Consider the following 25,969-nt stretch of genomic DNA (forward strand, 5'->3'; position numbering starts at 1 on the left):
CTGCCTGAACTGCTGCTGCCAAACCAAACACCTCCATGGACTGTGCCTACTATGACATTCCTTATCTGCTGTGTGGAAGCCAGCGACGCCATGTACATGGGACAAACGAATCAGGGCCATGCAGCCACATAGCTCTTTTCCACAGTTCAGGCTTGGAACAGCTCTGAATTTTCAGCAGCAGGTTCCAGGAGCATATCAGGCTGCCAACACATCACAGAAGAAAGAAGGAAAATATTTAGCAAGTTTTGCCTAGTTAATTTCTTTACTTCAACAAGAACACAAAATTAGCTTCTTAATGGAAAAATGCTCAGGCACTGAGGAGTTCAATCTGTGGACAGGGCAAAGACATTTTTAAGAGTCTCAGATTTATCATATACTGTCATGAGAGTGGATGAGGCACATCCTTCAAGGAGCTTCAGCCTTCCAAAAAAAAAGGAAAAGCATTTATATGGAACCACACAAGTGTCAGAGAAATCCCCACAAACCTTCACGTTTGACTGTTCCCGCAGCTTGGTTAGGGGTGAGTGATCTCACGGCCCGGCCACACGGTTGACATTTACACTAATGTCAAACGCATACAGCACATCCACTTTCTAACTTCGGCAGAACTGGCAAGTCCACTCCTTCCTCCCTCCCCACCGTCTCCCTGTGGCCTGCCAGGTCTTCAGTGTTTCGCGAGGCGCTGTGTCTCCAGGAGCACCGAACCCAGCTCGCCACCCTCCTGTTTGTCACACGGTAGCTGCATCTCAGCTTCTCTGCCAGCGAGGCCGCTTGCGCTCCCAGCCTCCGGAGCCCTCTCGGGTTCCCGCTTCTCGCCAACCATGGCGTAAAGGATGATCGTGGTGAGGAAAACGACTGCCGCCGCTTGCGGCTCTTCCGCCAGCCCCGAGACCGAGCGGCAATCACCACAATACACCACCTACAGCCGGCGGCAAGTGGGGGCGAAGCACTGAGTGTGGGCGGCGACGATTGTCCGGAGGGGAGGCAAGGGGCGGGGACTGGCAAGTGGGCGGTTCGGCGGCTCTGCCGGCAGGCGTTGCGCACCTCCCGCCGCCGCGTCGCCATGGTAATGTCGTGAGGCCCTCGTGGCCTGGTGGTGTCATGGCGGAGCCCAGTGCGGCGGTGAGTGACCTAGGGGGTTCCGGGTCATTCCCGTCACACGGCGCTGAAGTCCCGTTTCTCTGCTTCTCCCTAGGAGCAGCGCTGGCTGCAGGCGGCTCGGGACTTCGTCCGCCGAGCACTGCCTGCCCTGGAGGAGCCTGGCGAGTCGGAGCCGCCGCCGCTGGACGCGGTACTGCAGTGCCTGCGGAAAGCAAGTAGCGGGGACCTGCCACTCGGCTACAGGTGACCGCGGGGCGTAGAGGGAAGGAGAGAATGGGACGCAAGAGGAGGGCCGGAGCGGGATGAGCGAGGGGAGTCTCTTTGGGCCTAGGCTTGACCCTTGCACATGCACGGCAGTTCCGGAGGAAGGCCACACACGCAGAGTCGCGCAGAGAACGGTTGCAGCGCTGGCCCGGTGGAACGGAACTTCCTGGGAGCTCAGCATGGCTGCCAGGCGGGCACCACTCGTTCATGTGCAATACCTACTCCGGATGCTGGGTGTGGGAGGAATGTTGTCAAAGATGGGTAACCGCATGCGTTTTCTTGGCTTCAGTAGGCCTCCGATCGCTGTTGCGGTATGATTAAGTACCGTATCCGCTAATCTGCAAAAGTAGACCATCACGCTGAGAGCGAGTTGCTGTACAGCACGGTTTGTGCGCGGCAGCTTCCCGGCTGGATCCTGTTAGTCTGCTCAGGAGATCGTTCTCTGTATGGTCTCAGAAGCTGTTAACCAGCAGATGACTACCTCTGTGCGCTGTCAGAAAGGGGATGTCTAGGGTAGTGTGGTCCATATCGTAGTTGGTAAAAGGTGTTTGGGTGCTTATCATTATGAAAAGCATATGACTTGCTGAGAGTGATGCAGATGAGAAAGTATCTCTCTCGCTTATGGTATGAGATTGTCTGTTAAAACCCCTGGCACAGCTGGTTTGGGAACAGAAGTCAGTTGGTATTGATTAGGGATTTGTGGCTTTTAATTTTATACTAAGAGCTTATAAACATAGATGGTAGGTCTTTCATAGTAGTTAAGCTGTTCTTATCTAAGCCTTTTGTGGTTTTGTTTGAGACTGTGTTTTATGATGTTTAGACCAGAGTTTGGTTTGTATTTAAGGAAATTCATAGCAAGTTCCAAGGAGTTTGTATTTGTCTTCTATGTGTTCAGTTTTAGAGCCCTAAAAGACAAGAAGGACTTGGAGGTCCTGGAGCAGGTCCAACAGGTCATGTGAGGAGTAGATGAGTGCACTGGGATTGTTTAGTCTGGAAAAAAAAAAAAAAAGGCTGAGGGGAGACCTTGCTTTCTACAACTACCTGAAAGGTGGTCAGAACCAGGTAGGGGTCGGTCTCTTCTCCCTTATAACAAGTGACAGGATGAGAAGAAATTGCCTTAGGGGAGGTTTAGTTTGGCTATTAGAAGAAATATCTTCATTGGAGGGGTTTTCAAACAGCAGAATAGGCTGCCCAGGGAGGTGATTGAATCCCCATTCCTAGAGGTGTTTAAACAGTGCAGAGATGTGGTGCTGAGGGTCATGGTTTAGCACTAGCCTTGGTGAAGTTAGATAATGGTTGGACTTGATCTTGGAAGCCTTTTCCAATCAAAACAATGCTGAGGCCAGTGGTCTGCAGCACACTATATCCACAGCTAATTATCAAGCTCTAGAGCAACATAAGAGGGTCCAGTTAGTTGTCTTTGTGTGATAACCAGATTCCAGTGTACTGCTGTAGTTTTGGTTTCTCCCAAAAAGCAGTTATCACATGGTGAAAACATGAGCAGCAGTGTGTTCTCCTTGGAGGTCATAGATACCAGAATTATTCACAGTGCTTCTGTGCCTCTGAGAATGCATCAGTTTTCTCATGTGCTTTTTATCTGATCTTTTTTTTCTGTTCAGAATCCTCCTGGAGAGAGTCCAGTGCAGGGCCACTAAGAGAATTAGGAGACTGGAACATTTCATATGAGGAGAGGCTGAGAGAGTTGGGTCTATTTAGATTGGAGAAGAGGAAGCTGAGGAAGAATCTTATTAATGCTTACAAATATCTAAGGGGTGGATGTCAGGAAGATGGGGCCAGACTCTTCTCAGTGGTTCCCAGTGACAAGACAAAAGGTAATGGGCGTAAACTTGAGCATAGGAAGTTTCATCTAAACATGAGAAGGAACTTCTTTACTTTGAGGGTGGCAGAGCCTTTACATGAACAGGCTGTGTAAAGAGGTCTCTGAAGGCTTTGAAGGCCCACCTGGACATGTTCCAGTTTGTCATTTATTCTTTTCTTAATGATGTTGACATGGAGAGAGGAATTCTATTCATTCTGTAGCACAGAAAGCCAAAATGATGGAGAAACAATGGTGACAACTGCTGCCATGGTCCTGAAAAGTGAGGATGCTGTCTTGTTCATGATCAGTAATGTGATCAGCCTAAGCTGATGCTAACCTCCAGCTGGCTTCACATATTGTTGATTTGATGCTACACCTCCTTCTCCCTCTTGTCAAAGCCGAGGGGACGGGTGGAAGGATTTAGGACTAACTTGGTTGTGTTCTTATAAATGAAGGCCCCGTCTAAAATTATCAGCTTGCAGTCTCTCAGCTTTTTATTGTGTAAGTTATCCGCAGGAGAAAATTTGTTCCAAAACTGGCACTAGAAGTTGTTCAACCTTGCTTTTACTGCAGTTTAGCAATTTTAGCACCGAATGATGTCATTAGTCTGCATTTAACCTGTGTTTGTTACAGATATGTAAACTGTGTTGAGCAGTTGTAGTTTTCTCACAGTCTCCCATTCAAGCTAAAAACGTCTGAACTGTTCTCTCTCTCCCCTCCCCCCATATATACTTGAAGCATTTTCCATTTTATTACCTCTCAGTTATTGGATTTTTTTTTTCCATGTGCCTGCTCAGGTAACCATAGTACCAAAGACTGTTTTCAGAGGGGGTGCTTAAGCAGAACAGATGTTGAATGAGCTGAAAGAGATCATTGATAACTGTCAGTGAAAGAATTGGTTCTTGCCATGTGCCATCTGAACATGCCAATAGCTAAGGCTCTTCTGACTTAGCCAAGCTTTGTCCACTCTGAAATGATCACTGTAATCCCCAAATGCTGCTGACAGAGGGCTTTTTCCTACATCCTTCTATATTTTGCGCTTTTTTCCCCAGTTTCATCTCCATCTCTGACCTACAGCATCAGCAGTGCACACCATGCTGCAGCCATCTGACCTGGAGCACTAACGAATTTAAAGAATGGGCTCGTCAAGGAGAAGATTCTTTACGCATGCACACTGCGTTGCCAAGGACTTACCTAATCTTGGTTGGTTATCTAACAGAAGGAAGGCAAGAGAACAAAGAAAAATTGGTAGATGGTTGCCTATATGTGAAAGACAGTACTGGGACAATTCCATGTGAGGTATGTCCGCAGTCTGAGGGATTCTGTATTTATTCCCATTTCTGGGGCAGTGTCACAGACCACCAAGCACTTCAAATGGTGTGCCAAGGTCTGTAGCAAGGGAAATAACACATCTATGTAATAGGGAAACAGCAAGTTTGCATCCTGAGGAGAGGGTAGAACATGTCACATTTGTCATTGCTAGGAGGAAAAATAGTGAATACAGTGGCTTGGGAAAAAAAGACAAATATACAGCTCTCAATTATTGAGAGAATTATTGTTAAATTCTCAACAGTATGAGGTATCCTGAGAGACCTGGAGGTTATAGCACTAACCTCTATGTATTGAATCCCAACTAGTGGAGCAGAAATAACCTTTTGGAGAATTGTACTGGGTATTCAGTGGTGCATTGGTGACATACTTTTGAGAAATAATAGCTTCCGTGACAGTTGAATTAAAAACCTTCTGAAGGCCATTGCAAGGGGAGTCTAGGTAAGAGGTAGCCCCTAGAGTGGTGATGAAAGTGCCCTGAGGTTGTGCTTTTCAAGGAGGTGAAGACTAGGAAAAAGTTAAACCAGTATAAACTTCTAACTGAAAACACAGGAGAAAAGAAAGCAGGTGAGAATTTTAGGAAAATAATCTGAAAGTAACTAAGCCTTTTGCGAATTAATTACTACCTGGTTAAGAGGTGTGACTGTAACCCAGAAAATGCTGGCTGTAGAGGCCAGCAAACCTGTTCCAGAGTTGCATCTGGAAAGACACAAATTCTCCATGCAAGATACCAGAGAGGGCAGAAAACATTGCACTTGCTTAGTAAAGAAGCCCAGCAGCAGAGCAAGAGTTTGTGATGTGCATGCAAGAGAAAATGAGTAATGAAGGCTTCAAACAGTGCTGAGAAAACATGTAGCTCATCTCAGGCTTTTATCTTGTTTATGGCTTAGCTCTTGCATTTTGAACTTGAGTGGCTGGAGTCACTGTTCCTCTTCCCAAGCTGGTCATATATACCCCAGACAGACCGGACCACAACAGGGTACTTGGAAATTCTGATGGATCCTGTGCCAATAAATCCCCCAAAGGAAGTACCTCACAGCATTCCAGTTACCTACCCAGCATCCGCTGAGCCACTGCTTACTTCCAGGTAAACACCTAGGTTTTTTTGAACGGTTCAACAAAACAAGATAAATTTTACTTGTTTCCAGCTGTAGTTTAATACTACAGAAAGGACATGAGAACAAAGTGATGATTCAACTTTCATTGAGGCTAAAATGTACTTTAGCACTCCTTTTGAGCCTACAGTGAACCAAAAGTATTATTGAAAGTAATTCCAGATTCTAATATTAAATTAATTTACACCACCAGTCAAGTTCTTACTAGAATGCTAAGATAAAGGTGCCAGCTAAATGTTAGCTGATAAGATTAACTGTGGAAATAATACAGTGTGTGAAAATGTAGCCAGTGGAATTGCAAATCTTACTGTAGTTGATAATTTCAGGTTGTGCTAGATCACGTTGGATCTTCTTGAGTAGATAATTCATGGTGTCATTTAATAACAATAAAATGTCATTAGTCAGGCTGCTTTAGTTTCCTTTTAGTTTTCTTTTGGTTTAATTTGGTTTATGCCCTGGGTTAACACAGCCTGCTCTCACAAGCTCCCCTCTCTCGCCACACAGATGGGAGGGAGAGTAACACACTCAAAAAACTCTCTGGGTTGAGATAAAGAGTTGGGATAAAGAGTTTTTCTGGAAATGATCCAGTGCACAGTTACCGTAGCCTATTTGCAGAAAAGCACAGCAAATGCAGAAGCAGCAGCAGAAGGCAGTGACCTCCCTCCACCCCCTGACCCACTGCCACAGTGGAAAAGACCAACACTCCCAAAACGAGAAAGAGCAACCAGAACAGGAAGCCTCTCATGTTACAAGCTGAACTTCAAGCCCCATAATACTTTGCTCTACCCAGTACTTTGATTTTGAAGCTGGCATGATGCAGCATGGTATTGAATATCTGTAGCAGATTCAACTCAATCCATGACAGTTTGTGAGAAACTTACTTTAAGCTTAGGTATTTGACTTAAGGGTCCTCTCTTACGAGGAGAGACTGAGACACCTGGGACCTTCTAGCCTGGTGAAAACTGAGAGAGGGAATCTTAGCAAGGCTTACAAGTAGGCTGAGTGTCAAGAGGGTGGGCCTGGATTATTTTCAGTGGTGCTCAGTGACGAGACAAGACACAATGAGCACAAACTACAGTGCAGGAAGTTCCACCTAAACGTAAGAAGAAACTTCTTTCCTCTGAGGATGGCAGAGAACTAACCAGGCTGTCCAGAGAGGTGGTGGAGTCTCTGCCTCTGGAGACTTTAAAAGCCTGCCTGGACCCATTCCTATGTGATCTGCTTTAGGTGACCTGCTCAGGCAGCGGTTTTGGACTTGATCTTCAGAGGTCCCTTCCAACTCCTACCATTCTGTGATTCCCTGATATTTGACCAGTTTTCCATCTTCCTTCTTTAAAAATATTACCAAAAATGTGCCGGTACTGGTGTGTGGAGATGTGCTGATATTTCTTTTTTAACAAGTCGTAAGATTAGATAACTGTATATATGTTTTAGAATCAAGAATGTATTTGTTTAGAGTAAGTGGAATGGTTATATTCAAGTCCAGTAGGACTTGAAGTGAAAATGACATGAAATTACAAACATTTGTTTGTCTGAAATGAATTCTTTTTTCTTTTTGGTTTTTGACATGGAAGTTGGAAATGGCAAAAAAATAACTAAAGAATGTCACCTCTCTCTCCTCTCACCTACTTTCAGTTTTGTTCCTCTGTCACTCTGTGGCAAGTGTGTTAGGAAAACTGCACTGATGCTTTCAAGCCTCTTCTGTTTATAGATTTATAGCTTCCATAGTGTCACATTCCATTGATCTACAAAGCTGAGTTCTATTTTCTGCTGAAGAATTGCTTGTGACTTTTTTTTTTCCTTTTTAAATGTCAAAGGGATTTAGTATATAAAAGTTAGAGTTTTGTAGCCAAATATTGTTTTGATGACTTCTCTGAGAGATGTTTCTTATTACTTTGTTGGATCCTATATTTCTAAAAAATGCATGCTGCATATTAATTTATTTTGCTTTTGAGATACTTTTGAGTTCTTCTTTCACGTCTGATTTCCTTTGCTTCTTCAATTGCCCTCTAGGATTCCATGCAAGAGGAAATCAAATCTCACGGTAGCAGGTGAATTGACCAGACTTGGGTCTCTCCTTCATATTCACCACAAGACATTCTTCTTTCTGTTTCTGGAGTGCTTCACCTCAGCTATTTGTGTCCCTGTGCTAGTGCAGGTAGGTCCTTGGATTATTGCTGACATTCCCTGTATCTGTATGTGCTAGTTGATTAATTCTTTGTAGTTTGCCCTTGACTTTCTCATTTGACTTGTGCTTCCTTTTACTAGTGAGTCCTGTTTTTTGTTTTGTTTTGTTTTGTTTTATTCCATGCACCCTACAGTTGTCCTTGTAAGAAGTCTAGTTCCATGCCCTGCAGAAATACAGCCCTCCTCCCTCGTGCAGTTGCAGTGTCTCTGAACATCTTGCAGCTATCACCCTTTTGCTAAGAATGTGAGACATTCTTCTCAAAGGAAAGGGGTTTTTGGGTGGTGTTATTTGGATCAGGGGGAATTTTTTTCCAGAGCAGGAAATGCTGATACCACTTTTGGTTTCTCTGCTCTAGAATCCCAACCAGCTGGCATGGCATCATATCCTCCAGCTGGGTCACAGGTACACAGTAACAGGCTTGAGTATGTCCAGCCTGAAGAAAACTGGGCAAAGGATATTCATCACGGGTGTTTCTTCCTGCCTTCTGCCCTACTGTGCAGAGAAGGTGAGGAAGCAACCACTGGACAGTGCTTGGCAAGGAGAATCCACTCATTCTTCTTCCCTTGAGTCTGCTGAGCAGCTCAGTGATTCCTTGGAGCTGGGAATTGAAGAGGAGATGCCAACATCAACCAAAAAGTCCCAGATCATCTCATATGTGGTAAGGACTCATAGGGTTAGCCTTAACCAACCCACTCATGCTCTAGGATTTCAGCATCTGGCCTGCAAAGTGTTATTTTTACTATGAATTAATTTGTTTATTGCTCAAGCCTAGGAGTCTTTTATGTTCTGGGACTCTCTACATTCCTTTAACTTTCTGTTTGCTTTCCATTTAGGGAACTGTCACCAAAATACTCAATGTCCAAGCTGGTCTCTTTTTACTGGATGACAAAGTCTGTCTGTGCCTTGCTTACCAGCAGTTGTTGAACTCTGCACGTGGACTACGACCAGGAGCATGTGTAGAGGTAAGTTGAGACTCATGAAGCATAGAGTTCAGTGGAAAAGACTCAGACGCTGAGCATGACTCATGAGTATGTGGGTCAACAGAAGACTACAGCAACACAGAAATTATTTCAGCAAGTTTCTGGAACAGAATTGAGGATCTTACTGTCTAGGCTTGGTTATGGGTGTCAAAATGATTATTATCTGATTCTTCCCTAAGCAGTGCCGAGGTTCCTCAAGCCCATTGGGTTCCTCAAGCCCATTTATATACAAAATCCAGTGAAGTGTCAAAGAATTTAGAATAGGATGATGGTTTTGGAGAATGGTGGCAGACTAGCAGTCTCTTAATCTGTATGTCTGTCTATCTCAGCTCATTGGTGTCCACGTCCTGCAGAAGCCTCTGGTATCCTTCTCTTACATTGTACTTGGTGCTTGCCTGAGGAGCACCATTAAACTGAAGAGTTTCTCAAGGCTCAGCACTCCCTACCAGCCACCAGCCTCCTTAGGAAACCTCTACTTACAGCTGCTTTTCCGCTACAACCTTGGTATGCCAGTCTACCTCTGGCTGGTGAGCCTCCTGGAGATGTTTGAGGAGAGGTAAGGACAGTCCTTCTGAAGTCAGGTTATGCATATATCTGCTTAGTAGGCTACCTGGGTGTCTTCTAGACAAAGAGTTGGCAAAATTACTGTGTTTGGATACTACTAGCAGTGGCAATTGCTTCTGGTTTACTGACCTGAGTAAGGCAATTCATCTAGATTTCACATTATGTCCAGTTGCATGTACCTTGTAGTTGCTCTTGTGGGAAAATCCTCATTCCTGCTTTAGATACAAAACCAGGGCAATATTTATACATCATATCTACAGTTACTGTTATGCAGAGGGTGAAACTGTTATTCTGTTCAGTTTCACAACCATTTCAGCCATTTGATGGGACATCAGTGTAGGAATGAGCCTCCAGGCGCACTCAGTGGAAGAACAGGCCTCTGCCCCATCCACATTCCTTCCCAGTGACATAGCAGCACAGGCCACTGGATCTTCACCCAGCCCCTGTGCTTGCTGTGTGTGTTTATAAATAATACAGTTTTGTGTTTCCATTGTTTTGTGCTTCCCACAACATGCAGTAAGCTCCTGCTCCTGGAAAGCTGCAGCACTACTTAGCATGTGCTCACATACTTCTGCCTAGGAAATACTGTCCTGAAATAGGGAAGGGTAGGAGTAGCAAGGCTGTCTGGACTGCCATCTTGGTTTGCTTGGCAATTCAAGGTAGGCATTGAGCCTGGAGCTGGGAACTGCTGCCACAACCAGATCCCAGATCATATTGTAATGAATCCCAGGGAAGTGGTGGAGTCACCATTCTTGGAAGTGTTCAAAAAAACATGTAGACATGGACTTTGGGACATGGTGTAGTGGGCATGGTGAAGTTAGGGTGATGGTTGGACTTGATGATCTTGGAGGTCTTTTCCAACTTTTATGATTCTATGAAGGCCCTTGTCCTGGTTGCTCACAGGAGCAGCAGCAGCAGCAGCAGCCACTGCTCTGCATAGCACTTTGAGACATTCCAAGTATTGCCAGTAGTGTGAGCATTTGAGTGCCTCTCTCTTAGATTTTCCCATACATGCTTGTTTCTGGCTCTTCCAGATGGCTTCCTGCTCTCGTTGACAGCTGCACTTTCTTTCCATGACAACTATGGGCCAGTTTCTGGGTTTACTTCCGTGTTCTGTTAGTGAAAATATTTGTCTTTGTTCTGGAATAGTTATGGTTAATCACTGTAACTGCTGCCATGCTTAAAAACTAAAATGTGTGTAAGTAATCTTTGACAGTCAAGTGGCAGTTCATAGAATGCTCCGTCTTCCTGTGCTTTGTTGACACTTTGGAATTTTTACTCTGCTTTCCAATAAAACCGCTTCAGTTTTGCTCAGGGAATGGTGCTAGCTGTAAGTTTCAGGTTTTACTGGCTTTTTCACTTTCTTGAGAAGTGATTGCTAAGTCCTGCTATTGCTTGAAAACTTAGGGAGTGTGTTGCTATCTTTTTTTAATTTGAGTTCATTTTCTGTTCGTGAGTCATATTTTGACTGGCAGTATGATAATTTCCAGGCATTCAAAAGGAGTGAGATAAACTTCTGAAAGGAACTTAATGTGAGGGAAATATTGGAACAAGAGCAGTCTGTGGTTGTCGCTGCTTTGTGATTTTTAAATTTGTGTGTGTGTGTGATTTTTTTTTTTTTTTTCCTCATCCTGTAAAAGAAAGCCAAGTGTACCTAACATGACTAACCATATCAAGCTCAGCCAGAACCCCTGGAGGTCCATTTGTATGACTTAAGGGGAGCTTTCACAATTTTGGCCAGCTTCAAGATTTTGGCCTGTCTGTTTTCCATTTCCTTGTCGGCTTGCGTGACATAAATCTGCATTGCCCAGATATTCCTATTATTTTCAATCACTGTATGTTTTTTTTCTGTGCTCTCCTTAGTTCTTGTCCCACACAGCACATTCACTCATTACAAGTAGAAAAGAATCCCCGAATTAGATGCAAAACTCACTAAAAAGTGAGGACTGCTAAAGCTTTTCATTATTGGGATTTTTTTCAGATTTTCTTGTTTCTTTGGGCGCCTTCGTCTGTTGCTTGGCTCTAGGCAGACACACCCAGGAGCTGCTGAGAAGTTTCTTGACCCCCTTCTGCAAGCTGTGGTGCCAGAGAGAGAGCAAGCAAGAGATATTTATAGTGAAATCTTAGGAAAAGTACACCAGTGTCCCCTGCAGGAGGTGAGTAAATGCTCCGCAAGCTGTTTCCTGTTTAGCTTCTGGGAAGAAACTCGACTGATTAATTCATTCTTTCTTTCTTTCTTTCTTTCATTCTTCTTAGTATTTGCCCCTGAACCCCCCATGCCAGGCCCCATCTCTGTCAGCACTTTGCCATTTGGCAGAACAGAAGAGCTGGGAAGGTTTCAGTCCATCACAGCTGCTCTCCCCCTTGGAGGCTCAGCACATGGGCACCCAAGAGCTGAATCGCACACTGGCCTGGTCCTACTGCACATTCTCAGCAGGAAGTTTCCAGCCCCGACTGGTGAGTGCCTTGTTCCTTTTACTGTCTGGGTGTTGAGAATTCCCAGTTCTCCCCTTGCCTTCCAGCACCCTGTCTGATGCATGCCTGTTCCCACGTTAGGGACTGATGCTGCTTTTCTCACCTGTGGCATACTGAACACAGGCTGAATTTGAGCTGCTGCTATGCACACTTTGATTTATGGCGTTCGAAGATGGGAAGTGTTTGATGCTCTCTGCACCTTCCTTTCTGTTGCAGATACTTCTGGGTGTGCTGAAAGTCTCCTCCAGAAGCAGTTCCCTCCAGCTGCAGGACAAGAGCAGCACACTTGCCTGTGTGATATCCCATAAGGATGGTAGCCCCTTTGCTCATACAGATCTCAAAGGTATGTACCACTAAGCAAAACTTGAAGGTGCTGAGCTCTTTCTGTTCTACCATCCAGCTCCGAAACAAGGAAGAGGAGACTTTGTATGGAGATGCTGAACTGCCACTACCTGGCCTTGTAACTTTGAAATGAAAAAAATGACCTTACTGCTTTTATGTTCTCTTTTTATTAGCTCAGCACCTTTCTCTGATGTGTTTGCAGGATCACTTTTGCAGGTGGAAAACTACCAGGTCATAGTGGAGAGATTCCTTCAGACTGATTTCCCCTCCTGGGAGCACCTGGCAAATCTGGAGTATGTGAGGGTGAAAAGAACCAGGTGAATCCCTTTATTCAGTGCACAAGAAAAATCACCACTCCTCCAGTTCCACAAATATTTTTGGATTGTGATAAAACTGCTTATCAGCATAGTATTTCAGTGCCAAAGCAACTGTCCTGTGTTATTTTCAAAAAAGGAGATTGTCATCAGCCATAAACCCACCATATCCATTTTGTTCAGATACACCCAGCCTGTTAAGCTGCGCCCTCCTTCACCCTTTCTGCTGCTCCTGCTGAATACCTGCAGGACACTCACCAGAAGTTTTTGTTTGTGTCAGGTACAGGGAGTTTCACTGCTACCATTTGTCATTTCAGTGTTTATGTGCAGTTCTACTTTGAGGATGTTCAGGTTCTCCATGCTGCTGAAGGAAAAATCCAGAAAGCCCTCAGAAGTGGAAACAGCTCCTCTTTGAGGAAGAAGGATGATGGCAGCTTAACATGTGAGCTGGAAATCCCAGAGGCAAAAGTGCTGAAATTGAAGGATCCTAAGCCAGGAACTCACAGAGATGAGACCTGCCAGGGGGGCCAGAGCAGCACTGGAGGAACAAGCTGTGTGTCTCGCCTATTCGTTGTTACCCAGAAAGAGGGTCTTATGTTACGCAATTACCAACTGCCCGCAGCAGATGGAGGAGGACAGAAGCTGCAGCACAGTTTCCAAGCCACAGTGCTGTGGCTGGGCAGACCTCATCTCTTGAGCCACCTCGGAGAAACTGAGCATCTACCAGAGCTGGAGGAGACCAGCTGTGATGGAGAAGAGGACATGACACGGCAAGAAGTGAGGCAGAAGGCAGCTTTGGGGGATGTGGGGATTGGTAAGGCTGGGAGGCTGGCTCCTCAGGGAGCCTGTGGGATAATTAAGCGTCTAGATTCTAAATCATTGGGAAAGTGATTTTTGTGTGGGGTACAGATGGGTGTTTATGCAGGCAACCTTTTTGTGCTTCTTCAAGGGAGTCATCTCTCTGTCACCTTCCTGTAAGTGTTACCTTCTTAAGAGAAGATAACCTTGATAACCTTATTTCTCAGTCAAGACATCCTCTGCTGAGCTTGCTCTTGTCTTGCTGTGTTTTTCATTTCCTACCTTTTCTCTATCGCTTCTCATCACCTTTTCCCTCTCTCCCCTCTCCTCCCCTGCCAGGCACTGCTGCTCTTTATGGGGAAGTCTCTACAATGGTTTCCATTTCTGCATCTGGATGGGCTGTATTGCTTCATTGTGCCATGCTGCTCGGTAAGAGAGAGACTGGCTTGCTGACTGGCTCTTGGAGTCTTTTACTGTGTGTGGGAGTTGAGGGGTCAGAGGGTGACTAAGCTTTTTGGAGGCTTGGAATTCCCATCCATCTTGCCAGGGAACTGCTTCAGTTCTTTGGTTAAAATTCTCGTAGCTCTGAGTTCAGTGGAGGCTTTTTTTTCTTTAAACCACTGTCCTTCAGTGGCTATTTTTTCTATATAGCTTTTGTCTCCATCCTTCAATAGGCTTCTTTCTTACCTTATTGCTCTTCTCTCAGGACTTGGAAGTGTTTGACAAGCTCTGTCTTCCATCTGTGCCACCAAAGTTCCTGAGCAGGTCATCCTGCCCCATGTGCCTGCGTGTCCAAGATACCTGGCTCTTAAAGCATGAGACATGGATTTCCAGTCTGACTGAGCACCAGGTATGCAGTCCCTTAATGCTCCAGGCTTTCACAGGAGACTTCTACTTCTCTCCAGATCTAGATCAGAAAATTATCAACACAGAATGTCTTGTTGATGAGACTGTTCTACTCTAAGCTCTGTCAGAGACTGCTGGTTGGTTTCACATTTTCCTGGCTCAGAGCTAATCTGAGGAGGAAGCATCAGTTGCTTGACAGTTCTTAAGCATGCAGAGCTTGTCTTTATTGTTCTGGCTTGGGACAGCTCTAAACTGCAATCCTTTTGATGCTGTGTCTCCCCCACTTCTAGCTGGCAGCCAGGTCATTGCTGACAGGCATGGACCAGAGAATTTCCTCTATTCCAGAAGTACTTAGCAACAGGTATGTTGGTCTGCCCCAAATTACATGTGATTGTGTCTTAGAAGATGGGTCTATGGTAATCTTTCTTGGAGACAGTACCGTGTTGAACAGTGATGAATTACATGCTGTAGGAATATGGCTTGGAAATCTTTCCATGTGCAAGCAGAGCAGATTGCCCCCATCCCATTTATCAAAGCTAAAGGGATTTCAGGTGACAAGACTGCAAAATGGTGTCCAGAAAAAAATTGAGCTTCTACTGGTGTAAAACAAGTCCCAAAGGGCTCTTCCTGTCAGAAGTGGAGATAGGTGCAGCAAGGAAAGTACAGCTAAATATGTGACTTTTCTGTTGGTTTTTGATTGTTCTAGTGTAACTTGCTTAAATCCTAGGGTCAGAAGCTTTTCTGTTCAAGGCATATTTAATGTGAGGTAGTGTGCATGCACACTGAAATCTTCACTCAGTAAACCAAATTTTTATTTGGTTGACCTCTTCCTTTAATTAAGAAAAGTAGTTATGATTTAAGCAGATAGGAAGGATGCATTGCCTCTCCCTTCTTTACTGCTGAGCCTGAAGAAACAGTGAATTAAAGGGGACTCCTGTCCTTGGTTGGGGTAGGCTGCAGCAAGCTGCCCTCAGTCCAGATTCAGGTGCTCAAGGGCAGGTTCCCCTGAAACCAGGGTGAAGCAGCAGCACTCTACACTGTCCTTTGTGCCAATCTTGAAGTCAGGCAGCCTGCTTCTCCCTTTGTCTTCAGGCTGGACAGAAATCCTGGTCTACTTTCAGTTTCACAGGTTCCCTTGTTTCTTTCACCGGTGAGATAGTGGAGAGGACCTTGTGTGCTTCTCCCAAGAACGAGAAGCCATGTGTGACTGTTGGCCTCCAAAAGCAGAAAGGTAGGATTGGACAGCCTGCAAGGCAACAACAGGTTGATTCTTGCTTCTTCCTGTTTCAGAGAGATGGTGCACTTGGCTAAACGTGCTTCTGTATCTGTGAACAGTGGAAGTATGCCAAGATGTTGCATCCTATTGCATGTCAGAGGGCTGGGAGGCTGTACACTGCCATGTGTGTTGGGGATTGGAATGAGAATACTGTACTTGGAAAATCTGAAGTGGGACAGTAATAGCCTCACTGTGATGGGAGGGAAAAACACCTCTAGCAGGTCCAGCTCAGTGAGTGAGCTCATAGTGTGTGTGGTTTTGTGCCCTCTTAGGGAGACTACTAGCCAGTGATCGCAGTGTGAAGCTCAGTGTCGCAGTTGCTTCGGACTCCCATGTTTTGATGGACATTTATGTTGCTTCCACCTATCTGCAGCATCTCTGGGGTTTGCTACCTGGAGCCAAGATCCTCTTCCAGAACCTGGAACGCAAAATCTCAAGGTACCCCTGTCTTTAGAGCCTTAATCTAGGCCACAGCTCAGACATCTCTTGCTGTCTTTGAAACTAATTCTGAATCTTTTCTCTCATGTGGCCTTTCCTCATCCCTTTTCCATACCTTTATGTCTCCCAGTCCTTTACTAGAAATTATTTTCCTACCATGTTGCAGATGAAGATAACCCAGCCATCTGAAGAAAACTGAGCAGTTTGTTTTCTGACATTTACTCTTTCATATTGCAGATTCCATAATGTTTATTGCACCTACATTGCCTCCAGCTGTGTGAGCATCCTATCTCTGCCAGCTTCTTACCTACCTTTTTCTTCCAGGTGAGCCCAGGGTCTGTTCCCACCTTACAAAAACAAGAGAAGTTTTATAGTCCAAGCTTTTCACATTCCTATTTCTTCCAGGCCTGCAAGGGAAGCCTCACCCCCCTCATTTGTGTATCTGTCCAGCCTGCAACCTCACCTGCAAAGCCTGCCCCGGGCACAGATTTTATGCCACTTGACCTGTGTACTGTTTCTGTCCCTGCAATGGGTTTGCTCACTTTGCAACAGCATCTTCAAAGAGGTATGCGAGCTTTCACAGACATAATTTGTGAGGAGCCTTGCAGATTTTCTACTCTGATACATCCCTTGCTACCATGTAGAAGAAATAAGAGTTCCTGTCCCAAATCCAAAACCTCTTTTTCCAGTGCCTGAAAAGAATGTGTATATTAGAAAGGGATCAAAGTGACAACTGATTAGAAATATGTATGTGGTACCTGCCAGGCTGGATCTAGGACTAGAGGTGAAGTGAGAGCATGGAAGGGCAGATTACTACTCTGTTAATGCACTGCTTTTCCCATTGTCATTGCTGTTGGGGTTCAGCACCTTGTAACAGGTGATTTTTCTTCCCATATAAACTTTACCCAAGACACTTACCAGAAATGCAGTGAAGTTCTTTAAGCCTTGGCATGCTTAATTAGGGGAGGGTGAAAAAAAGCAATGGCCCTCTCCCTCTCCCTCTCCCTCTCCCTCTCCCTCTCCCTCTCCCTCTCCCTCTCCCTCTCCCTCTCCCTCTCCCTCTCCCTCTCCCTCTCCCTCTCCCTCTCCCTCTCCCTCTCCCTCTCCCTCTCCCTCTCCCATGCCCACCTATATATAGCTGTAACTTCACTCTTCCTTCAGGGCAGATGCACTCGACACAGTCCAGCATGTCCATCACACACAGGAGTGAGGCAGGCCAGTGCACGGTAAGCACTGCAGAGATTGAGTATGGGAAGAGGTGGATAGGAGGGAACAAATTACACCACAGAGGTGAGGGGAGAAATCAGATCAAGAATGGGATGTAGACAGAATAGCAGAGATAGAAGTTAGAATTGTCTTGTCTTGTCTTCCTGGATGTGAGCAAACCTCCCTCTCTCTTTCCTGAGATTCATTGTCTGGGATGTGACCCTTGTGAGGGAGCCAGGCATTGTCCTGACCTCCCTCTGCATCCTAGTCTGCCTGCTCTCTCCACAGGGTGCTGGTGGAGGATGGAACAGGTGAAGCTTTCGTGCTGTGCAGGAACCAGCATGTGGCAGCAATGCTGGGCCTGAGCCTTCTCGAGTGGGAAGCTCTGCTAAAGTGTGTGCAGAGAAGGGGCAGTGTGTGCATTCAGCACGGGGAAGCTACTGGCACAGGGGTGAGTGAGTTGTTTTAGTAGTGACTGCAGCATGCTGGTCTCAAAACCCTCAGCTGGACTGGATTTTCCTTTGCTGTAGGCAATCCAGTAGCTCCCTGCCTCCTTCACATTGACTGCCAACACACCCTTTCCTTCCTCAGTGTGCAGAGGAACCTGACGATCTTGTTGCTTGCTACCTAAGGAGCCTGTGCAGGAGTCCTCTTATCTGTCGCCCTATCCTGCTGGATTTCAGCCTAGACAGGAAGCCCTCCAGGATCCTGCAGCCTGGTAAGCAAGCACTGTTGGCTTTTGTCATACTTAGCATGGGAAGGAAGGGAGAAGCTGTCTCACCAGACTGGGGAAAGAGAGCTGCCCTTGCTGTGCAGGCAGCAAGATCATTCAGTTGTGAATTGTGTAGTGTGGAACTGTTTCTTAGCAGAACCACACTTACGAAAATACAGAAATAATATTATAAAAGTCACTATCTACAACAATGTTATATATGAATTTTTCTACATTACACAGAAGCATAGAGCTGTTTTAAAGAGCACAGTTCCCATGGGATTCTGGCCAGACAGAGCTACTGTGCAGAGCTCTAAAATCAAGTGGGTTTTGACTTTACACTGGAGAGCAGGTAGGGTCAGGAAACAGCCTATTTCTACAGAATTTAAGTGGCAAAGAGTTTTGAATTCATGGGTGCTGATGTCTGAGCTGAAGCTGCCACAAATGCACAGTTGCTGCATTAAGGGGACATCGTTCTTAGCTGCTTGTGCTAGCACTAGCACTTGAGTATGTGTCCAGGTGCTGCAGGGGTTGATTTGCTGAGCTCCCCAGAGGATGCTCTGCTGTGGAGACCTTCTCTTTTGGCTATCCTGTAATGCTGTCTGTAAGGCCAGTTTGCTGACAGTGAGAAAAGATACGAAGCCAAACACATCAGCTCTGTGAGCAGCACAGTTTGCAGCGTTTCGCAGCATAGAATGACTGTTTCCCTTAAGCTGGAGGGATGCTGGCCAAATGCCTTCATCAGCTTACATCCTGGATTCATTAATCATTCTGTCCTTTGAGGTTTAGCAGATGCCAAGCAGCTGCTGCAAGGCCTTCCCTCCCCCAGGAACACCTACAGCTGTGTGCTAGTACAGAGCAGGAGCCTGTGCTGAGTTCTTATGGGTTGTATCTTTCCCCTTCAGCTCCGCTGCAGCTGAGAAATTTTCGGTGCAGTGAAGTGGAATTTGTGTCACAAATGAGACCTCGACCAAGCCTGCTGTGCCTGAATGTGGAGGAGGTGAAACACAACGTCTGGAGCAGCAAGAGGATTAGCAGGACATCAAGTCGCTGCTGAGTGGGAGCCATTGCCTGACATCTCTCCTAGCGCAAGAGGAATTAAGGAAATACCTACTGGAATTGGGAGCCTTTTGTTTAATCTGCTTTCCAGTAGGAACACCCACTGACCTGTGAACACAGGGGGAAGGGTGCCATCAAGAAGCTGCTGTGACTTGTGGAATTCTGAATGGTCATTGTGGACCATTGCCAGCAGTGAGACTGGGCTACATTTTGAAAGAGATGTATGATTATTTCCTACATGACAGTGGTTGCTTTGGGCCCAGGGCACACAATGTGTGTACTTTATGTGGTAGTATATACTAAATAAAGCTATTACAATTCAGTTTAAACACCACCGTATCTGGTTTAGTGTTGGGGTTTACTTTCAGGGCAGAGCATAGAGCCTTGGTTTATGAAGCAGAGCCAGGCATTTTGCAGATCATTCACTGTCTTCGTGTGAGACTGTAGAGTTGCCACAAGGGCTGGTCTTAATCCAGTTGAGGAGGAAGGTGAAAATCTTGCTACTCAACCACAGGACTAGGCAGGTACTGTTTTGCAGCTTAAAGCAGAAACTGTGACATAAACACAACTTGCCTGTCTCTTCATGGTGAGCAAGGGGCTGACTGCAATGTCATCTGCCAGTGGCAACATCGTGTCCATGGTGGCATGGCAGACCAACCAATAAAACACATTTGAAGAGATTTCTCTCATCTGCTTGCAGTGATGACCAAGTATTCTCCACTTGCTTTTAGCAAAATAACACCCACATCTTTCATCTTGTACTGTAGGCCAGTGAATTCCATGCACACTTACTTTCCGCCTTACTTTGTGTGCAGTGTATTTGAACAGCTGCTCTGTTTTAGGTTTGGCTTGTTCAGAGCTTCCCCCGACCCTTCTCCTTTCACTCTGAGCCTTGTATTAAACTTCAAATGGTGGGTTCCTTGAGCATGTATAAAGTATCTTCCCTCTCCAGGCATGGTGGCTGCTTCTAAGAACAAAGCATGAGTGGCACAAGACCTGACAGGACACCATTCAGGTTCTGAGCCTCCATCCTAAAAGAGGTTGCCAAAACAGTTTAAAGCAAAGGTCTACACAAGTGACAGGCTTTTTTTTTCTTTTTTTCTTCTGTAGGTGCTTTTGGCATAATAGGAAAGATTTTGCTAAGCCTTCCCAACAAAACCCCCCAAAATTAGTATCTCGGCCTGAGGGGGAATGTTGACTGTGATGTAAAATGAAGAGATCAAAAATTTACTTGTTCTTAGTGCTCTGAGTTTGAAGAATCAGTTCTCAGCTGTATAACAGGAAACCTTTTCCTGTTGTACAACAGGAAACCTTTCCTGTTGTGCCCCTGAGCTTCTGCCTCTTATCAGAATTCTGGCTACTGGGCTTCTTCAGACAAGAGAACACATTTTATTCTTGTGACCAGAGGTTTTCCTTTAGTTATACAAATCCTCTTATCTTCCTCGATCTCTTTGTGAAGCCAAACAAAATATCCTGTTGGCATGGGTAAGAAATAATAATCCAGATGATTTCATATATGTGCTACTGCGAGCTCTGGAATTGAGAAGGGTTCTTAAAGTTCTCAGCCCAAGAGGGAGGAAAGCTTGAAGCATATCCTGCCACCAGGGTAGCTAGAGTAACTCTTCCACACGGAAAGATAGAGATGTTCCTTCCAGCTGATTTGTGTAGCTTCTCTCTTCATCTCTAGTTTACATCTAGAGCCTACCATCCAAAGCCAAAGCTGGTGAATACTAATGGCAGTTGTCTTGTGCTTTGACTGTCTACGAGCCTCCTTATCCCAGGTCCAGGTGGGATTGCTCATTCTGGCAGCTCCCTCTAGCCCTCTTCAAAGTGTCCATAGTAGGTACTATTTGCTGAAAGTACTGTGCTGCGCAGTGGAGTTGTCAGAGTAATGTGAGTGCAAGCAAGGCTTATGCAGGCCCCATGGAAGGCGGCGGGGAAGAAGCCCACACTGCTTTGCAGCCATGAACTATAACCAAGGTTCAAAGGGTGCACAAGAGCAAGAAAGATGTCTAGCTTTTGGGTCAGAGAGAAAGTTCAGGAGGGAAAAAAAAGAGAATGATGGGACAAGTAAGAGATGACAGTTGATGGTGTAAGAGAATAATCTCTAAGGTTGCAGAAAGTAATGAAAGAAGCCATCAGGGAGCCTGTGTCCTGCCTAAAACTGGAGGTGGGGAAAGGATAGGCACAAGGGAAAGACATTCTGGCAAGCTTGAGATGGGTTTGCTGCTGTAACCAAACTCAGTCAGATGGTCTGAATCTGCTTATACTGAGCATATATGCTTATGAGGTTTCATTTCCAAGCTCACCTTCAGGTCCAACAGTGTTTCTGGTTGTTTTATAGAGGCTTTATATCAACAGCAGATACAGGGGAAGCAGAAGTGTCCAGTGACAAGCTGGAAGGGAGGAAGACACTGACTTTGCATTCAGGTTCACCAGCTGCAAGTTGGTCCTCCTTGTAATGGTGAAATCTAGCAGAATAGTGAGAGGCTACTAGAATGGGGAAGGCAGCAGGGAAGGCAAAATGAGTGTATTTGATAAAGAGAGACCCTGCCTCTTGTGCTGAGGTCCCACTGCTGTAGAAGAGCTATGCCCCCCTCATGTAGAACAGGAGAAGATAGCCAGGCTTTTTGGAAAGCTTGCTTTCCTGTGAATAAGGTGGCCTTTTGAATAAAGGAGGTGGGCTGACGTCAGAGTTTATTGTTAGTAACAGCTAAGGGGACCTGCTGGTTTGGTACACAAAAGGGATCTAGGCTGAACTGGCTAAAGAAAGTGTCAGAAGTTTGGGGTTTTGTTGATTGGTTTGCTTTTGGTTAACATTCAAATGGATAGCATAAATATTAGAAGAAACATCTCCGCTGAAAGAGTTCTCAAACACTGTAATGGGATGCTCAGGGAGATGGTTGAATCCACATCCCTGAAGGGGTTTCAAAAGACACAGATGTGGTGCTAAGAAATGGTTTAGCACCAGACTTGGTAGAGTAAGGTAATGGTTGGTCTTAATGATCTTGATGGTCTTTTCCAAATGAAACAATTCTTTTCTGTGAATACATTGTTTTGAATTGTGTCCCTCTCCTCCCTCTTCCCCTTCCTTCCTCTCCCCTTCCCTCCTCTCTTCCCTATTCCCTATCAGTTCCACCCCTGTGCTAAGGAAGTGATTGTTACCATGAAAACCATTTGAAGTGGCAGGACTAAACAAAGAGTCTGCCCTTTCCTTCATCCCAGGGACATAGAGAAAGGCTGGGATTAACCATGGATTTTGGTCCCTTCCTTGATTGAAACTACACACTGGCAGAAGGGAGGCAGTGATGCAGGAACCTCCTAATGCACACAGATGCCCTGTTTAAACTCTCCGCTCCCACCAGCCTGTGGTCTCTGGCTGGTGTTAACACTCTACCTGTCACTTTGATGTTGCCTGTAGCCTTGGCAATGTTGTTTTCAATCACACAGGTGTAGGTGACATTAGCAGTAACGTTGTGCAGAAAGGAAACCACTTTCAGAGTGGTTTTCAGCGTTCGGCTCATAGCTGGTGTTGGCAACGTGAGGTAGGTGCTCCCCAGAGTCACTGTGGGCTGTCCAGCGCACAGCAGGTTGAGGGAACCAGCGTGGTGCTTCGCACCGTAACGTGTCCCCGCTGCTGCTGTTCTCCAAGCGGACCTTGGGAATGCTGAAAGCTTTGGGAGGGAAAAATGGGAAGAGAGACAGAAAAAGGCAAATGTCTAGGAGCTAGGCATGAAACACTCAACCAGATCTGCCAGTCAGTCTTGGGTATTTCCAGTGTACTGTTGCTCTTTATAAGATCAATTAGCTACTGGCATTCTTAGGGAGTCTCTGTCATCAGTTATGTAGCTGGTAGATTACATGTGGTAAATTAGAAGAGAAAAGACAACTGAGAGCATTAAAATAATTTCTTCTGGAATGAGGATATGGAAGGAGCAGGTAAGGCCTTAGACACCTCTGGAAAAGCAAAAAAACCAAACTAGTCCTCAGGGGTGTAGAGCTCAATGCTGGCAGCTGGAGGAGCAAGCACTGCTGTGCTGATTTGAGGCCAGCCAGAACATCTCTTGCCCCGAAAGGGACAAAAGAATGACACTCACACAAACGGATTGGAGAGTGATGGAAAGTTTAAATGGAAAAGCGATTGGTGAAACTACAGAAAACTACACAGGATAGTGGCAAAGAACATCCTAAAGCATACAGAGTCCCTTACACAGTACTCAGAGGCTTCCAATCCTTCCCTTCTCCCACCTGAGGGTATACCCAAAACCCCCAAGGCTCTTTCTTCCCCCTCCCACTGCTAGGCAAGTCTCAGGCTGTCCAGGTCTGAGACTGCCCCTGCCCCTCCTTTCTCCTCCTGGCATTTGGCCTAGTCAGGCCTAAGGGGCCTGGAGATACTCCCCCACCGTTACCCAATAAGAGAGAGCATTTCCCACGGGGGCAAAGAGGGAAGAAAGAGGATGAGGATGACTCTGCCGATGGCTTTATAGGGCGCAGGATTTCTGGGTAGAAATACGCCGTTTCCTGTGTCCACCCCTATTGGGTGGGCACCTGGGACACCAGAGGTGTACCTCATGTAGCAGTGGCAGGGGGCACCCAGCCTAAACTGCCACAACTGCTCACACAGACTCTAGCACTGGTGGGTAAATCTGGCCGAGCTGCACTGCTCCACGTTTCACAGCAGGATGTTCTCCCCTGTGTTCCTCAGATCCCTTTCGGTACTGCAGCTCTGCCGCTCCGCTCCCTCTGGCCACGGTGACCGAGCACTGGTAGGTGCCAGCATCGGAGGGCTGCACCTCCCTCAGCTCCAGCGAAGCGCTGCCACCAACCAGCTGGTCCGCAAACACTGCCATGCAGCCCTGAAGCAACACGTCTTGCTCTTGCAGCTGGTCCTTCCCACTTCTGAACTCAGGAACCAGCCCGGCTACCCCCGCCTTGGCCCACTGGATCACAATGCTGCTCATCTGGATGTCGGGCTCCAAAGTGCAGCCCAGGACACCACGCTGGCCGATGTTCCCTGGAGATGTCAGCGTCGTCACGGTGATGGAGTGTTTTCCTGCACGGAGAAAGCAAAGCAGTGTGAAAAAGGTGAGACAGCGAGGTTTGGAGAAAGGCCAGACCACCCTGCAGCTGTGATGCACCGCCAAGCCCGAGGCTGAAAAGGCAGCAGCATATCTCAAGCACAACAACAGTAGCTATCAGCTAGAACAGGTCAGCTTCCATTGCTTATATACCAAGATAAAACACAGGAACATTTATTTAGAACCATAGAATTGTTTGGGTTGGAAAAGACCTTTAAGATCATCAAGTCCAACCATTATGGATCTCTACCAAGGCTGGTGCTAACCCATGTCTCTCAGCACCACATCTCTGCATCTTCAGGGATGTGGATTCAGCCACCCCCTTGGGAAGCCTATTTCAGAGTTTGAGAACACTTTCAGTAAAGAAGTTTCTTCTAATAGCCAATCTAAGCCTCCCCTGGTGCAATGTGAGGCCATTTCCTCTCATCCTATCACTTCTTACTGGGAAGATCAACACCCACCCAGCTCCAACCTCCTTTCAGGGAGTTGCAGAGAGCAGGAAGGTCTCCCTCAGCCTCCTTTTCTCCAGACTAATTGACCCCAGTTCCCTCAGCCACTCCTTACAAGATCTATTCTCCAGATTCTTTACCATCTTCTTGTCCTTCTTTGGACCTTTTTCCAGCACCTCAATGTCCTTAGTACTGACCATAGTACTCAAGGCATAGCTTCAGGCAGCATGCTTCAAAAAGTATCTCTTATTTGTTTGAGAAGAATTTGTGTGATGTTTTCTTGCTTACTTTTATGTACCAGGGATTTTTCTCTTTGCAGCTGCCAGAAGAGTGTGATTTTTGTGTCGTTTCTCACTCAGGACCTTCCTTTATGCAATATGAATGTGACTGCAAGGCTTAATGCTGGCAGATAAGAGGTTGCTCTTTCACCCTTACTGGAATCCAAAACATTTTCTTCTGGTTAAGAAAAGTCAGCACTTTCCCAGGGATGGCCCTGGGAACACAGGCAGTTTTTCAAATCAAGCCCCAATCAGGAAGCTTGAGAATTAGCTTCTACCCATAGCCAGGTCCTCTTCCCTGTGCATCCTCTTCCTAAGTGACATCACCCAGCACACCCCAAGGAGGCTGCATTTTGACCAATGCATTTTTGTCATCTCTGAGGGAGCAGGGGAATGTGTCCCATCCTGGCAGATGCTGCCTGACTTCCCAATAAATACCATTGTCTCCTCCCACCTGGGAGAAGCAGCACAGCACGTACAGGACTTTCTGTCTGTTTGTTGAGGCCTCTAAGCCAAATGAAATTACAGCTAACAGAGCACTACATCTACAGCAGCACAGGCTAGAGCAATACCTTGTTGAGAAAGGCCAGAACTGAAGTTCTCTGTGCAGTCTTGCACAACTTGGACATAGGAAGTTCCATCTAAACATGATGAAGAATTTCTTTACCTTGAGATTGGTGGAGCAGTGGAACAGGCTGCCCAGAGAGGTCGTGGAGTCTCCATCTCTGGAGTCATTCAAAACCTGCCTGGACACATTCCTGTGTAACCTGTTGTAGGTGAACCTGCTCTGGCATAGGGTTGGACTAGATGAACTCCAGAGGTGCCTTCCAACCCCTATCATTCTGTGATTCTTAATTCAGCCATCTGATATCTAACCTTTATAAAGCCAGCCTTCATTAATGGGCCTCAGGTGGTATTTCCACACAAGATCACATCTCAGCCCATGCAGGGGATGGAGACACACAAGTAGAGGCAGGGCAGAAATTCATTGCCCCTCCAGAAGCCTGAGCAAATCCAATGACCAGGACAATCACAGCAGCTAGGATGACAATAACTGCAGTCATGCTGTTTGAGGAGAAAGAATCACAGAATGTTAGGGGCTGGAAAGGACCTCAAAAGATCATCTAGTCCAACCCCCCTGCCAAAGCAGCATCACCCTATACCAGATCACACAGGAACACACCCAGGCAGGTTTTGAATATCTCCAGAGAGGGAGACTCCACAACCTGCCTGAGCAGCCTGTTCCAGTGTTCTGTCACCCTCACAGTGAAAAAAATGTTCCCCATGTTACATGGAACTTCCTATGCTTCACCTTCTACCCATTGCCTGTCATTTGGC

The 25,969-nt window shown here is 46.1% G+C and overlaps 2 protein-coding genes across 2 annotated transcripts; one reads left to right on the plus strand and one right to left on the minus strand.

Moving 5' to 3' along the window:
• The first annotated feature begins 1,101 nt into the window (after positions 1 to 1,101).
• On the plus strand, positions 1,102 to 18,859 carry CTC1 (CST telomere replication complex component 1). Its single transcript, XM_054386725.1, has 24 exons — positions 1,102 to 1,122; positions 1,196 to 1,344; positions 4,237 to 4,483; positions 5,404 to 5,600; positions 7,642 to 7,786; positions 8,172 to 8,474; positions 8,650 to 8,778; positions 9,126 to 9,352; positions 11,342 to 11,516; positions 11,617 to 11,817; positions 12,052 to 12,178; positions 12,380 to 12,494; positions 12,809 to 13,268; positions 13,629 to 13,718; positions 13,996 to 14,139; positions 14,426 to 14,496; positions 15,257 to 15,366; positions 15,684 to 15,849; positions 16,087 to 16,173; positions 16,255 to 16,414; positions 17,011 to 17,075; positions 17,344 to 17,506; positions 17,647 to 17,773; positions 18,673 to 18,859. The coding sequence occupies exons 1-24, from the start codon at positions 1,102 to 1,104 to the stop codon at positions 18,822 to 18,824; spliced, it is 3,831 nt and encodes a 1,276-aa protein (XP_054242700.1). The 3' UTR covers positions 18,825 to 18,859.
• Positions 18,860 to 21,175: 2,316 nt separating this feature from the next.
• Positions 21,176 to 25,704, minus strand: VTCN1 (V-set domain containing T cell activation inhibitor 1; the record flags this gene model as incomplete). Its single annotated transcript, XM_054388711.1, is given in 6 exon segments — positions 21,176 to 21,297; positions 22,224 to 22,330; positions 22,332 to 22,502; positions 23,534 to 23,879; positions 25,456 to 25,465; positions 25,642 to 25,704. Coding segments are annotated over 6 exon segments (819 nt in total), but the record flags the coding sequence as incomplete, so codon positions are not given.
• Positions 25,705 to 25,969: the final 265 nt, after the last annotated feature.

This window comes from Indicator indicator, chromosome 1 (assembly GCF_027791375.1).
Source record: "Indicator indicator isolate 239-I01 chromosome 1, UM_Iind_1.1, whole genome shotgun sequence".
NCBI classification, from domain to species: domain Eukaryota; kingdom Metazoa; phylum Chordata; class Aves; order Piciformes; family Indicatoridae; genus Indicator; species Indicator indicator.

What these genes read in the sequence shown, in the direction of transcription:
- CTC1 (XM_054386725.1), top strand. Translation starts at nt 1,102, where the DNA reads ATGGCGGAGCCCAGTGCGGCG. An exon ending in GAGCCACTGCTTACTTCCAG is followed by an intron (nt 5,601 to 7,641) that starts GTAAACACCTAG and finishes ATTGCCCTCTAG; the next exon opens with GATTCCATGCAAGAGGAAAT. An exon ending in TCATTGTGCCATGCTGCTCG is followed by an intron (nt 13,719 to 13,995) that starts GTAAGAGAGAGA and finishes CTCTTCTCTCAG; the next exon opens with GACTTGGAAGTGTTTGACAA.